This window comes from Coloeus monedula (assembly GCF_965178545.1).
Source record: "Coloeus monedula genome assembly, chromosome: 9".
Classification (NCBI taxonomy): domain Eukaryota; kingdom Metazoa; phylum Chordata; class Aves; order Passeriformes; family Corvidae; genus Coloeus; species Coloeus monedula.
The window spans coordinates 31487696-31501386 of NC_138789.1; the positions used below are offsets into that span (position 1 = coordinate 31487696).

General features: G+C 48.4%; 1 protein-coding gene across 1 annotated transcript in view; it reads right to left on the reverse strand.

The window, feature by feature from the left end:
• Positions 1-1339: 1339 nt before the first annotated feature.
• Positions 1340-13691, reverse strand: part of NEGR1 (neuronal growth regulator 1) — a gene marked incomplete at its 3' end in the record, with an annotated part of 190156 nt that continues 177804 nt past the window's right edge. The window contains exon 7 of the mRNA XM_082286838.1: positions 1340-1464. Within this exon, the coding sequence (XP_082142964.1) occupies positions 1340-1464 (125 nt within the window). The remainder of the gene's footprint in view (positions 1465-13691) is intronic.

Consider the following 13691-nt stretch of genomic DNA (forward strand, 5'->3'; position numbering starts at 1 on the left):
CTGTTTCTGAGCTTGATCCTTCAGTGTGTGACAGGAGTGTCCTCTCGAGGGCTGCAGCAGCAGGGGGTGGCATGTGAGGGCTGGGAGGTGACAGCCCTGCCCAGGGGAGCAGGTCCCCACCTGTCCTGCCTGTCGAGGTGGCTCTCTCAAGGATGGCCACATGCCCTCAGTAGTTACTGGAGCACCCTCGCTGCCACAGGGATATGTGTAGATACAAAATTCTGCCTGATACCCCAGGGATTTGCAGGTATCTCATGGTCCAAAGCATCCTTTATCATTGCTAAATCAGCCAAACCAGTACAAAATTAAGTGCAAGACAAATACCAATTCACATCGGCTTTGCCAGTAATACAAAAGGGACCATCCTGACATTGACAGCCAGGTGGGAATTTGGCTTTAGGGGGACTACGGGAAACGTTCCTACATTCAAAAGATGCCACAAACTAATTTGAGTTCTGTTTTGGAATGGGAAATGTTGTTTTTACAGAGGTCACCTACTTGTCAGTGGTGGTGGAGGGAGGAACAAAAAGGAGTTGGTGCTACCCTTGACCTAAACCCTCCCCCTGGAGGGGGGAGATTCTCCTCGGAGCCCTTAGCACCTTTGTCCTCACCGAGAGATTCCTTATGCTCAAAAGGATGCTTCAGCATTTCCCAAAACACATTCCAGATTTGTTGGAGAGGAAGAGGAAAGTCGTGTTTCATGAAGGCACAACCATGCTGAATTGGCAGGAAAGAGGGAAGAGAACAAAAGCAGTACTGCGCAATGCAGTTATAGTACAAGGCTCATTCTTGAAACCTGAATATCATGCTAGAAGAAAATCTAGATATGTGTAATATTTTGAAGAAATATTTTGAAGGCAATATTATTTGATTTTTTTTTTAAACTCAAAAAAGAACAAATGTTTCTGTGTAAATGTGGATAGGATGCTAGTTGAGAAGGGAACTGAATGTTTGTATTGCAGCCTTAAAGAAGCACATTTTTACTGCAATATCCTTTTTTTGTAAACTACAGTCTGCGACTCAGCAGACCATGACTGAATGCTTCTGAAAACTTGTCGATTACAAACATGAAATCACAATTAATATCCTCTAAAAGTAATTTCAGAGTTCTCACGTCTTAAAAAAGGACAATGTGTACTGCTCCACAAGGTAATGCAGCTAATCAAAAAAAAAAGGAGTCGAATTAAAGTATTTACATAATGAGCAATTCTACAGAAGGCGATCATCCCCATGTAAGCACTGATTATATCCCACGCTGCTTTTAACAAACTCTACCAGATTGGATCCAGTCATCAGCACTTTCAGAGAATCCTTAAAAGCCTTTTATGGGTCTTTACATTTAGTGCAGAATGATGTTCTTCAGGTAGAATATGCTGCTGAGGGAGGACAGCGTCAACACCAGGGACCAGCAGGAGAACAGCACCTCGGCGTCCCCGGTGATCCCGTACTGAGCTGTGCTGGGAGCTGCAAAGACAAGGAGAGGGGGTCAGTGACAGTTCCCACTCTCAGCCCCCCACATTCGCAGTCTGCAGGAATTGTTCTAAGCTGCCTCTCAGGGCAGCAGCAGAATTCCTCTGAAAAGCAGGGGAAATGCTGCGAGTGCGGCCCGGCCCTGCTGCCACCCCACCCAGGGAATATCCCTGCTTGCTCCAAGAGGAGGAATTGTTTTTAAGGCAAGCATTTAGAAAGGGGAGTGCTTGGTTTTTAACCAGCTGAATAATTGATCCGTTTTTAAGTTACTGAGCATTAAGATCTGCAGTGCAATCAATGGGAGCGGACTGGATTGAGCTCTCGTGGAAAACAGCTCGTTTTCTGCCTAACTCCAGAAGCCAAAGTTTGACAACTGTGCTCAGCTAAAGACATTAATACTTATTTTGAAGAAATTGTATTTATTTGTTTACCACAAAGTCTTTCTCGAATTCCTGAGTAAATACACACTAAGTGCAAAGAGAGGGGAAATACAAGAAATCAGTGTTGAGAAGCAAGGGAGGAGCTGATCCCTGGGACTGGGCTGGGGCAGGAATGGACCTGGGAGAAGCCTTGTCCTTGAAAGGACAAGGGGAACAGCCTTAAGGTGGATGAGTGTTGATTTAGGTGGGATATTGGGAAGGAATTATTCCCTGGGAGGGTGGGCAGGCCCTGGCACAGGGTGCCCAGAGCAGCTGGGGCTGCCCCTGGATCCCTGGCAGTGCCCAAGGCCAGGCTGGACATTGGGGCTTGGAGCAGCCTGGGACAGTGGGAGGTGTCCCTGCCCATGGCAGGGGCTGGAATGGGTTGGGCTTTGAGGTCCTTTCCAACCCAAACCATTCCAGGATTCTATGAAACCCACGGGTTTGGTCCTGGAAAGCCACAGGCAGGAGGAAGGACAAGGAGCTGTTCCCTCACCCTGCACCAAACCCTGTTTGCTTTCACAGGATGTGGCCTCCCCAGTCCCAAGTTCAGCCCAAATCCTGGAACATGAAGGTCCCTTTTGTTTCTGCACAGAACCCTGGAGCTCCATTTTTAGATTCTGACATTCTATTTGGCACAGAGGATGTGACACAACCCGAAATCCTCAGCTTTCCCCCCATGCAGAAAGGTTCAGGTAATAAAGCCAAAACAAAACAAGATTAAACTTGGTTTTAAAGCTTAGTTTAGCGACTGATGACTGTGACTAACTGCAGGCCAGGGCGCTTCCTCTCCTCTCATTAAAAAAGGACTTTCTGTGCTAAATCGGGATGACAAATCAACCTTTAATTTATTACAAGGGCCGGGCGAGGAAGCTGAAGCATAACACAGGTGCTATTTCATTTTATGGTATGAAAAGAGTTTCCCCAACTTAAAGATAATTTGAGCTACAGTGGCTATAAAAGCGAGCGGAAAATTATGTAAATCTGATTCCCTGCATATGAACCAGCTCTGTCTTTCCAAGGCTTATTAAATCATACCTGGATTGTTTCTGCACAAAGGCACGAGGGGAGTTAATGGGGGGAGAATGCAGTGACTTGGGGAGATAATAGAAAAGAGTTACAGTTCCCAAAGCTGCCTAAGCAGGAGAATTGGATGGGAAAGAAACCTGAAGGAGAAGCAAACCTGGAGAAGCTTAATTATCTATTATGATGTCACACTAGGCCTACTGGATGACACACAGCTTCAAATATTGGGCTAGACCCTTAAAAATCCTTACAAATTAATAATCTCCTGCAGACTTCTTCTTTTTCCCCTCAGAATTTTGATTAACTTTTCCTGTGGCTCCCTGAGTTCCTTGCTGGCCAAGCAAAATGCTGTTGCTAGATATTAATAAAATTCCATAGATTTGTGCTGATATATAAACTTTAAAAATAAACACACCTTTAAAATTTAAACACTCTTTGCATGGTCTGCTGAGTCCTTGATCTACTCCGAGTAATTATTTTGGGAAGGACTGAGCACTCCTTGCTTTCCTGAGCATTTGCTGTGCAGGGCCGTGCAAGGTCACTTTGTTCTTGGGCTTGGTAATTTTCAAAGCACTTTTTGATGGTTCTCCATGTCAGACTAAACCCTCAGTTTAGGGAAAAATGAAAAGCTTTAAATGTTTGAGAACAGCATAAACCAGATGCTTTTTTTCCCCCACTGAAATATTACCATGTCATTGTTTCACACACACACACGAGCTCCCAGGCTTAATATTTATGCAGGGAGATAATGGTGGAGGAATGTGTGATTAGGCTTTAAATAAAAGCTGCAATTATTTAAGTCTGTGATTACACCTGCAGCCATCCTGGACATTTCCATAACCTCCATCCCCACCATCAGACAGAGCACGACAGCAGAGCTGAGTTTACAGAGAGTGACAGAGCTTTGGGTGTCCGGAGAGGGGAAGGGGAGCAGAGCTTGGGCTGCACTGACCAGGCTGAGGATTCTCCTCCACAGAAGCTCTGGGTGGCTCTGTGACAGAAACCAGGGTCAAACTGTCTGGGTCCTCCTGTGCTGACCCTTGGGAAGGAGCTGGAGCCTCAGGAGAGGCTGAGGGAGCTGGGAAAGGGGCTGGAGCCCCAGGAGAGGCTGAGTGAGCTGGGAAAGGGGCTCAGGCTGGAGCAAAGGAGGCTCAGGGGGGACCTTGTGGCTCTGCACAAGTCCCTGACAGGAGGGGGCAGCCGGGGGGGGTCGGGCTCTGCTCGCAGGGAACAGGGACAGGAGAGAGGGAACGGCCTCAGGCTGGGCTGGGGAGGCTCAGAGTGGACATCAGCAGGAATTTCTGCATGGAAAGGGTGGCCAGGGCTTGGCAGGGGCTGCCCAGGGAGGTTTGGAGTGCCCATCCCTGGAGGATTTCAAAGCCGTGTGGAGGTGGCACTTGGGGACATGGGTCAGGGGTGGCCTTGGCAGTGCTGGGGACAGTCGGACTTTGGTCTGGGAGGGCTTTTCCAACCTGAAGGATTCCATGATTTTATGATCTGGTGCTGCAAATTAACTTCAGAGCCCTGGGAGTGATACCTTGAAGTGCCTTAAAAGAAAGTGAATTTCCATTTAGAAAAAGATTAAAACGAGCTCCATGAACAGCCTGCTGTCTGAAATATCAAATGACCCAGGATTTAGAAGACACAATGAGTTTAAAATGTCATCTGCAGCCACTGAGGGGTAATAATTTACTTTCATGCTGCCGGGTAAGTCAAATTCTCCTCAGAGCCAGAGCGGCTGCATCCCTCTGGAAAAGGGAGGAATGGGACACACAGGGAGCATCACAGAGGAGCTGGGAAGGGACCCACTGGGGCCTCATGGACTCACAGAGTGACTGGGGTTGGAAATTGAGGTTGGAAGGGACTTTAAACATCATCTCAGTGGAAGGAGAAATCCCTGCCGAGGCCGTGGCTGCCGTCGGAGCACGGCCACCACCCAGTGCCAGGCACACCTCGGGTGCCCACGTGCTCTTGTAAGCTCTCCTTTCTTCCCATTTAGAGACTGTTGTACCTAATCCTAATGTTTTACACCAGCCAGCACTTGCGGAAATATTTAAGACACCGTTAGCACAGATAGGATTATATTCAGACATCTCTCCTGGTGCTGAATAGAAAGGAACAAAGTAATATTATATCAGTATCTCTAATTAATACAAGAGATTAGGAGAAGTGCTATGCTGGAACACACAAACCAGCATTTCCCAACACCAAGGGCTGCATCAACCAGAAATAATTATAAGCTTTAATGCTGATGTTGTGTAGACAAAAGCACAGACCCCTTTAGGTTGTCTGAATAAGCAAGACTAATTCTGTTAAATGGATTATGCAGGGAGATGTTAATAAGCATTTCATTTAACTATATTCAGGTTAATCATTTACTAAAGGAAAGCCTTAATAAATTGGATTTTTTGGTGCAACATTTAAAATATACAGAGAAGGAAGGAATAAACTAACTCAAGGTCAAAGCAATAAGGCAAAAAAAAAAGAGGATGAAAAAGGCTGGGCTGTCAAATAACGTTCTTTTAAAAGAAAAGATGGGGAGATAATGGGCCTCAGAAGGCTCAGAGAGGCCTAGGGATAACATCTCTACATTTTGTTACACTTGAAGCTGGTGGAGGATTTATGGATGTGGAGGAGAAGGTCGACAGTCTATAAAAGTGTAGTGGTTTTGGTTCAAAATATTCATTACTTACTTATTTTCCTTCTGTGAGATAAGAATTAGGAGAAAAGCAAAGCAGGCACAAATCTTAAACAGTTGCAGTACAATGAAAGAGTTTTATTACTAACAGAATTAAAAGTAAAGAGACAATAACAAAACAAAAACAAATCCCCCCCCCCAAAACGGCCCCAAAGAGCTTCTGGGGTCCAGACTCCCCCCGAGCCCCCCGGGCCGCGCTCCCGGCGCTCACACAAGGGATAACAGAACATGGGATGTTAGTCAGTGTTCCAGTTCTTGAAAAGTCTCTCTCTTATGCTAAGGGAAAAAAGGGTTTTTCCTTCAGTTGCACGTGGTTCCCAAACTGCCACCAACAGCAGATCCGCCCGGAAACAATCAATCTGCTGTGTGTAGAACATCTCTCCCATGAAAAATCTCACAGTTCCTTCACACTGCAAAACATGGGCCATCACATGGGGTTATTCATCTTTTTAAGGATAAGTTCTTTTGGCCTGCACACAAAGGCTCTTCTTCGCCACAAGTCTCTTAACAGCCTCTTACTACTATAAAGCCTGGCATCGGCATTCTTCACAATCTTCACAGGCACACGAAGATACTCCATCCCCCCATGTTCTTCAAATGGATTAAAGAGACAAACAGTTTGTGGTATTACAGTTTCTTACCACGGCATGCAAGAAGGTTTCTTTTAAGCTGCGCGCCAGAATCGCGGCACCGCCCTCTTTTCTCCCGTCGCCATTTCCAGCTCCGTCCCACATGGCTCACTTCTCTTTCTCTCTGACTCTGACGCCGCCATGCTGAAGGGTGTTTTTGTTCGGGCTTTACGGTGGGGAAAGCCTCGCTCCCTTTGTGCTGCTGGCTGCGTGGTGTCTTCTTCAGTTCAGCACGCAGTGTGCTGGCTGCAGACAGGAGGCTCTGCCGGCTCCCGTTGACTCCGCCGGCTCCGCATGGAGAGGAGAGGGACCCGCCGGTCCCCAGAAGCCGCGCTGGATGGGTTTAGCTGTGAGCAGTCCATGGCTGGTTTTAGCTGCCTGTGGCTCTGAGGCAGTCCCCCCCCAGCCACCCAGGGTCCGTGCCGCAGCGTTGGGAAAGGGGGAAAGGGGCAGTGGCCCCGGCCCGGCCCGGCGGGACCGGGAGGCTCGGAGCTGCCCCCACCTCCCAGCAGGCGAGCTCCGACCAAAAGGGGAGTCCCGCCTTTCTGTGCGGTTTAAATATGTAAATTGTGAGAAGCGTAATTGGTCTTAAAAACTGTCCATCAACTCAGGGTCAACCCAATACATTCCACCCCTCGCTTCTTAAAATTTACATATCCAAAAATTACTTAAAATAGCAAAACTAGAGATAAAAGAAAACAAATTACATAAACCTCCACCCCTAGAATATTTACCACTTCTACAAAGTAAATTTCTTCTATTATTCTTCTTAATTTTATAACTTTATACTTGCTCTGCTTATTATTTTCTCCTAATTAATCTTCATCTCACAGTGCCCATTAATTGCCCGCATTCTCCACCATTTAATGTAGCGGGTTGAGTTCGAAACCGGGCAGAAACACCAATTAAATGTAGTGGTTTTGGTTCAAAATATTCATTACTTACTTATTTTCCTTCTGTGAGATAAGAATTAGGAGAAAAGCAAAGCAGGCACAAATCTTAAACAGTTGCAGTACAATGAAAGAGTTTTATTACTAACAGAATTAAAAGTAAAGAGACAATAACAAAACAAAAACAAATCCCCCCCCCCAAAACGGCCCCAAAGAGCTTCTGGGGTCCAGACTCCCCCCGAGCCCCCCGGGCCGCGCTCCCGGCGCTCACACAAGGGATAACAGAACATGGGATGTTAGTCAGTGTTCCAGTTCTTGAAAAGTCTCTCTCTTATGCTAAGGGAAAAAAGGGTTTTTCCTTCAGTTGCACGTGGTTCCCAAACTGCCACCAACAGCAGATCCGCCCGGAAACAATCAATCTGCTGTGTGTAGAACATCTCTCCCATGAAAAATCTCACAGTTCCTTCACACTGCAAAACATGGGCCATCACATGGGGTTATTCATCTTTTTAAGGATAAGTTCTTTTGGCCTGCACACAAAGGCTCTTCTTCGCCACAAGTCTCTTAACAGCCTCTTACTACTATAAAGCCTGGCATCGGCATTCTTCACAATCTTCACAGGCACACGAAGATACTCCATCCCCCCATGTTCTTCAAATGGATTAAAGAGACAAACAGTTTGTGGTATTACAGTTTCTTACCACGGCATGCAAGAAGGTTTCTTTTAAGCTGCGCGCCAGAATCGCGGCACCGCCCTCTTTTCTCCCGTCGCCATTTCCAGCTCCGTCCCACATGGCTCACTTCTCTTTCTCTCTGACTCTGACGCCGCCATGCTGAAGGGTGTTTTTGTTCGGGCTTTACGGTGGGGAAAGCCTCGCTCCCTTTGTGCTGCTGGCTGCGTGGTGTCTTCTTCAGTTCAGCACGCAGTGTGCTGGCTGCAGACAGGAGGCTCTGCCGGCTCCCGTTGACTCCGCCGGCTCCGCATGGAGAGGAGAGGGACCCGCCGGTCCCCAGAAGCCGCGCTGGATGGGTTTAGCTGTGAGCAGTCCATGGCTGGTTTTAGCTGCCTGTGGCTCTGAGGCAGTCCCCCCCCAGCCACCCAGGGTCCGTGCCGCAGCGTTGGGAAAGGGGGAAAGGGGCAGTGGCCCCGGCCCGGCCCGGCGGGACCGGGAGGCTCGGAGCTGCCCCCACCTCCCAGCAGGCGAGCTCCGACCAAAAGGGGAGTCCCGCCTTTCTGTGCGGTTTAAATATGTAAATTGTGAGAAGCGTAATTGGTCTTAAAAACTGTCCATCAACTCAGGGTCAACCCAATACAAAAAGACTCTCTTAGGGAGCAGCAGTGGTGATGGGGAGAGAATGCCTGGAGAGCTCCACAACCAGCTCCGGAGCCTTTGGCCAGAGGGAAGCTTGGCAGGAGCAGGGAGAAACATCCCGCTGTGCCTGGAGGCCGGGAAGGACTGGGGAAAGCTTGACCTTGGGAGAACAAAACCCTAAAATCTTGTCTGAAAATGAATCATCGAAGACAGGCGGATTTGTTTAGACTTATGCAAATGCAATCATCCTCAAGGCTGAGTGCCCGAGACAGGAAATGCACTGTGATGGAAAATTCAGGAGTGAAGTTAAATAGATCCGTCTGAAGGAGGAGGCCCTTTTGAAGTGTGTGCCAGATGGAGGCTGTGATTAAACAGAGCTTTGGCCACCATAATAACACTTGGAAATTGCTGGGAATTTCAGTAATGTGGAAATGCCTTTGGACCGCGGCCCTGGGAGCTGAGAGCTGCACGTGGGCACTCGGAAGGTCCTCTCCAGCCTGGTGCTCCTCTGTCCCTGGTGTGGTTTAAAAAATCCCTCCTGTGCTGGCACTGCTGGGACACCTCCAGTGCTGGGGTCAGTGCTGGGCCCCTCAGGACAAGAAGGATATGGAGGGACTGGAGCGTGTCCAGGGCAGGGAACGGAGCTGGGAAGGGGCTGAGCCTGGCTGGAAAGGGCTGTCCAGCCCTGGCACAGCTGCCCAGGGCAGGGGTGGAAGCTGTAGGGACAAGGATTCTGGCAGGAACAAGGAAGGAATGTCCTATGGGACTCCCCCCTCCCGCAGCATCATCTACATGAGATATTCCAGCTCAGGGCACAGCAGATTTGGCTCAGTCCATATCTGGGCAGCCACTCCCTGGGGCTGCAGTCTGGGGCAGGATCTTGCTTTTGTGTATTTTCTGTCAAGAAGAGCTCAGCACTACTGAGACAAATCTCCCTGAAAATCCTTGAGAAAGGACACAGGGAACATTGCAGAAGTTGTCCAAGAGCTGACTCTGCCCGGTGGATAAGCCAGGGCTGTAGAGGATAAAGCTGGAAAGTGCCAGGTGCTTAACAGAGGGGCTTTATCATCCTCTGAGATGGGAGCGTTGGCAGAAAGATTTCTGCCCCAGAAGAGTGATGGGGTTGATAAGAGAGGGGTGTTATCAGGCCCTGTCCATCAGCATTCACACACAGGGCTGCTGGCAGGGCAGGAACTAGAAAATGAAATGCTGATTTGTCCTTATTTCAAATTTAAATGAATAAAATAGCATTTTCTGAGTCTTAAAATGGAAAAACAGGGACTCAAAGATGATTGCTAGAACTGCAGGAGAAAAAATCAACTGTTTGTTGTGCTAAAATCTGAAAGCCGAGTATTTTAAACACTTGAGCCGTGCCACCAGCAATGTCTTAAAGTGAAATATTACCCCAGTGTGTGTTTGTGTATGCACAGAAAATGAGGCAGAAGCATTTCTTGTTTCAGTCACGAAGACCCCAGTTGGGACATGCCCTGTGTCTAATTCAAACCTGATCTTGATGCTGATTTTGACTGAGGTAAAATATAAAATATGATACTTACAGGTTGAAAAAAAGAGTCAAGCAATGAACACACGGTAACCATGGCCACCAGCTGTGTAATTCATACTTGTGGGGATCTTTGCCGGGGAATTTGGGTTCCCTGGCTCTGGGAACCCTGGGCCAAGGAGGCAGAAGGAGACATGCGTTTCCCTCCCTGCCCTCCACAGCAGTCGGGGTCACCTTTCCCGTTCCCCGACAAATAACTCATGCTAAATACTGTAAACAGCAACAGGCTCATTTCAAACTGCTAAAAATACACCCAGCAGTGGAGATTTTAAAGTCAGATCATTTCTGCTTGTGCGGGTGGTGGGGCTGCCAGCCCCACTGTGCAGTGGCTCCAAGCAGAGCTGTTCAAGGAGCGCTGGACAGGCACGGGGGGCAGCGGGGCTGGGACTGAGGCTCTGGGGGCAAAAGGGGGTTAAGGGTCTTAATTCCTATTCCCAAATAACCCTCTGGAACAAAGCATTTCCCAAGTCAGCAGCTGCTCAAAAGCACTCAGTGGTACCTGAAAATCCCCGCAGTTCCCAGTCCCTCTGTGGGATCTCGCTGTGGTTCCTGCTCAGTCATGGAGAAGAAAAGGCTCCAGGGAGAGCTCAGAGCCCCTGGCAGGGCCTGAAGGGGCTCCAGGAGAGCTGCAGAGGGACTGGGGACAAGGCCTGGAGGGACAGGACCCAGGGAATGGCTTCCCAGTGCCAGAGGGCAGGGCTGGATGGGAGATTGGGCAGGAATTGTTCCCTGGGAGGCTGGGCAGGCCCTGGCACAGGGTGCCCAGAGCAGCTGGGGCTGCCCCTGGATCCCTGGCAGTGCCCAAGGCCAGGCTGGACACTGGGGCTGGGAGCAGCCTGGGACAGTGGGAGGTGTCCCTGCCATGGCAGGGGTGGCACTGGTTGATCTCTATGGTCCCTCCCATCCCCGACCATTCCAGGATCCTGTGAATGTCCCTGCGTATCCCAGAATCAGAGCAATGGTGCTGCTCCAACAGTGCAGGACAAGCTTTGGTGACAGCTCCAAAAACATCCCCCATTTTCAACCCTCACTCATTGCTCAGGTGTGTCTTCAATGGAATTTCATTTAGACAGAGATAAACCTGATGCTATCAAACAGAAACACCTTCCCTGAAATACTGCAAGGGAAAAGAATCCCTCGAATGCCTTGATGGGATGAATGAAGTGGGCGCTGAGCACGGAGAGCTCCGAGTTTAACAGGATGAAATAGTACAGCCCTGATGGACTCGGATTCTGCTGCAAGGAATATTTCACAATCCCGAGAAGCATTTGTGAGGAAAATTACTGTGAGGGAACAGAATAAAATTTGGCTTTATATATCATCCTTTATACTTGAGTCGTGTCCCATTTCTTTGTGTGGCTGAGGAGAGCAGTCGTGTTGGAAAAATGAAACATCTCTGAGGAGCTCTGGAGCGATGGATGGGAGCAGCCTTGAGGAATGAGCTGACTTTGAACAGACACAGGAGATACGAGCCCCAGTCCTGGGATGAACCCGTGCGTAATGGGATCACCACCTCATCCCCTCCAGCACAGGAGATGGCAGAAATCAGCCAAGGAGCAGGGAATTGATGGCTCTGGGCAGCAGGAGCAGACCCTGTCACCCACAGTCCCAAATCATGGCCCCTGGGCCTTCTAGGACTGTCCAAATGCTCCTGGAGCTCCGGCAGCCTCGGGGCCGTGCCCATTCCCTGGGGAGCCTGGGCAGTGCCCAGCACCTTTGGGGGGAAGAAGCTTTTCCAACCTTACTCAGATGCCTGAGTAAGGTTCAGCCTGTCCTTCCCCTCGTGAGAATCCTCCAGATTTACTGCTCTTGGCACAGCCAGGGCAAAGGAAAGCACGAATCCAGCTTGGGTTTCTGAGTCCAAACCCTGTTGTCTTGTCTGGAAGAAGTGGAATAGCAACAACTGTGGAGGTAGAGGGGAACAGCCACTGGAAGGGATCACTGGAAAGGAACAGGTAAATAATGCATTGTTTCAGGGCACTGTGCAGTCTTCTGCTCACACAACGGCTTTGGGATGGGACGTGTTCAAGGCTGGGACTCCCTCCTCTCCCACATCTGCCCTGATTTTGGGTTCATCTGCAGCAAACAGCAAACCCAACCTTGTTTAGCCTGAAGTTAAATAGAAACCAAGCCTGATGCTGGGTCCTGCCTGGAAGCCCAAAATTAAACAGGAGAACGGCTCAGGATCTTCCACTGGACGTGGCAAACACAGCTTTGGTTAAGGGGACATTGAGAATAAACCATGAAAGTGCCAGAGAAAGCACTGGGAGAAGCAAACCACTCATTCCCATCCCTGTTCCCCCATCCCTGTGTTGCAGGGTGTGGCACAGTTCTCCACTGTACCCCAGACCAGCAGGTCTGGAAAGGTTCTTGAGGGAAGGAGAACCAGGAAGAGCCGAAGACTGAAGCTCTCCATGGGGGATATTCCCACACCAAGGGATGGGGAAACTTTGGAGTCACCTGCCAGGGTTCCAGGTGGATAAATTCCCCACTCACACGTGGGATGAGCAGCACAACTACGGAGTGAAAACATGGACTGCTGGGAAGCTCAGGTGAGCGTGAAGAGCTCTCGGCTCCTTGTGCAGACAGTTCTGGCAGCCTACAATAACTGCTTCCCTGACAATGTGGCTCTCATTTGTAAGTGTCACATTGGAGACAAGGAAAAGCATTTTAATGTGACAGAAAAATTTGACTTGGGAGCTAATTACTTTAATTTGAGAGAATTTTTGGCTCATCTGCATACTTGACAATTATTTACAACTTACATTGGTAATTAGAGGTTGGGTCTTGTGCTGAAATATTGCAAATGGCTTTGGAGACATTTGCTGATCCTCCTAACTTTGAGAGGAAATGAATTTATTAGTAGTTAATATGTAAAATATTTGTACTTCTGACCTTTTGTTAAACATTCTTCCTATATTTTAAATGATTGGTTGTCAGAGCCATTTTTCTCCAAGTGACGTGTGACATTGTAAATAAGCTCTTGAATTAAGCAGCACATTAAATCTCCGTGTTCAGTGGCAACCTTTGATAGTTCTCATATATCAGGGAGACTTTGTTGGTTCTGCTGTGTTGAGGCAATGTCATACAGCAGCGTGAATGATAATTTTTTCCACTGAACTTTCCAGTTTCTGCACGGTTTCCACATCATTCTTGTGCTCTTGACAAAGGATGTGGAATTAAGCAGGCTGGAACATGATTTCTTGCCTTTTTTTGGTGTATGAGGAAGTAAGTTTTTGGCTGGAAGTGCTGGTAGCCTTTAAGCAAATCTTCCACTGAGGTGGTTGGCAGATGATTTCTAAGATGTGGGGTTTATTCAGCTTTTCTGTTGATTTTCTTAAGCATTTCTGGAAGGTTCCTCTTGGTCATATTTCTGCATAGTACATGTATTCCTCTCTTTTTACAGGAATATTAAAACCTCCATAATCCATGGAAATTCCCAAACTGCACCAGTAGCCAAGGAATTAATCATCAATAATGTTTTGATTAGAAGAAGGTGGTGGATGAAGTAAATAACAAAGTCCAACTGTTTGCTAATTCCAGAAGTTACAGTGGTACCTTGAATCACAACAGCCTCAGGCTGGGCTGGGGAGGCTCAGAGTGGACATCAGCAGGAATTTCTGCATGGAAAGGGTGCTCAGGCCTTGGCAGGGGCTGCCCAGGGAGGTTTGGAGTGCCCATCCCT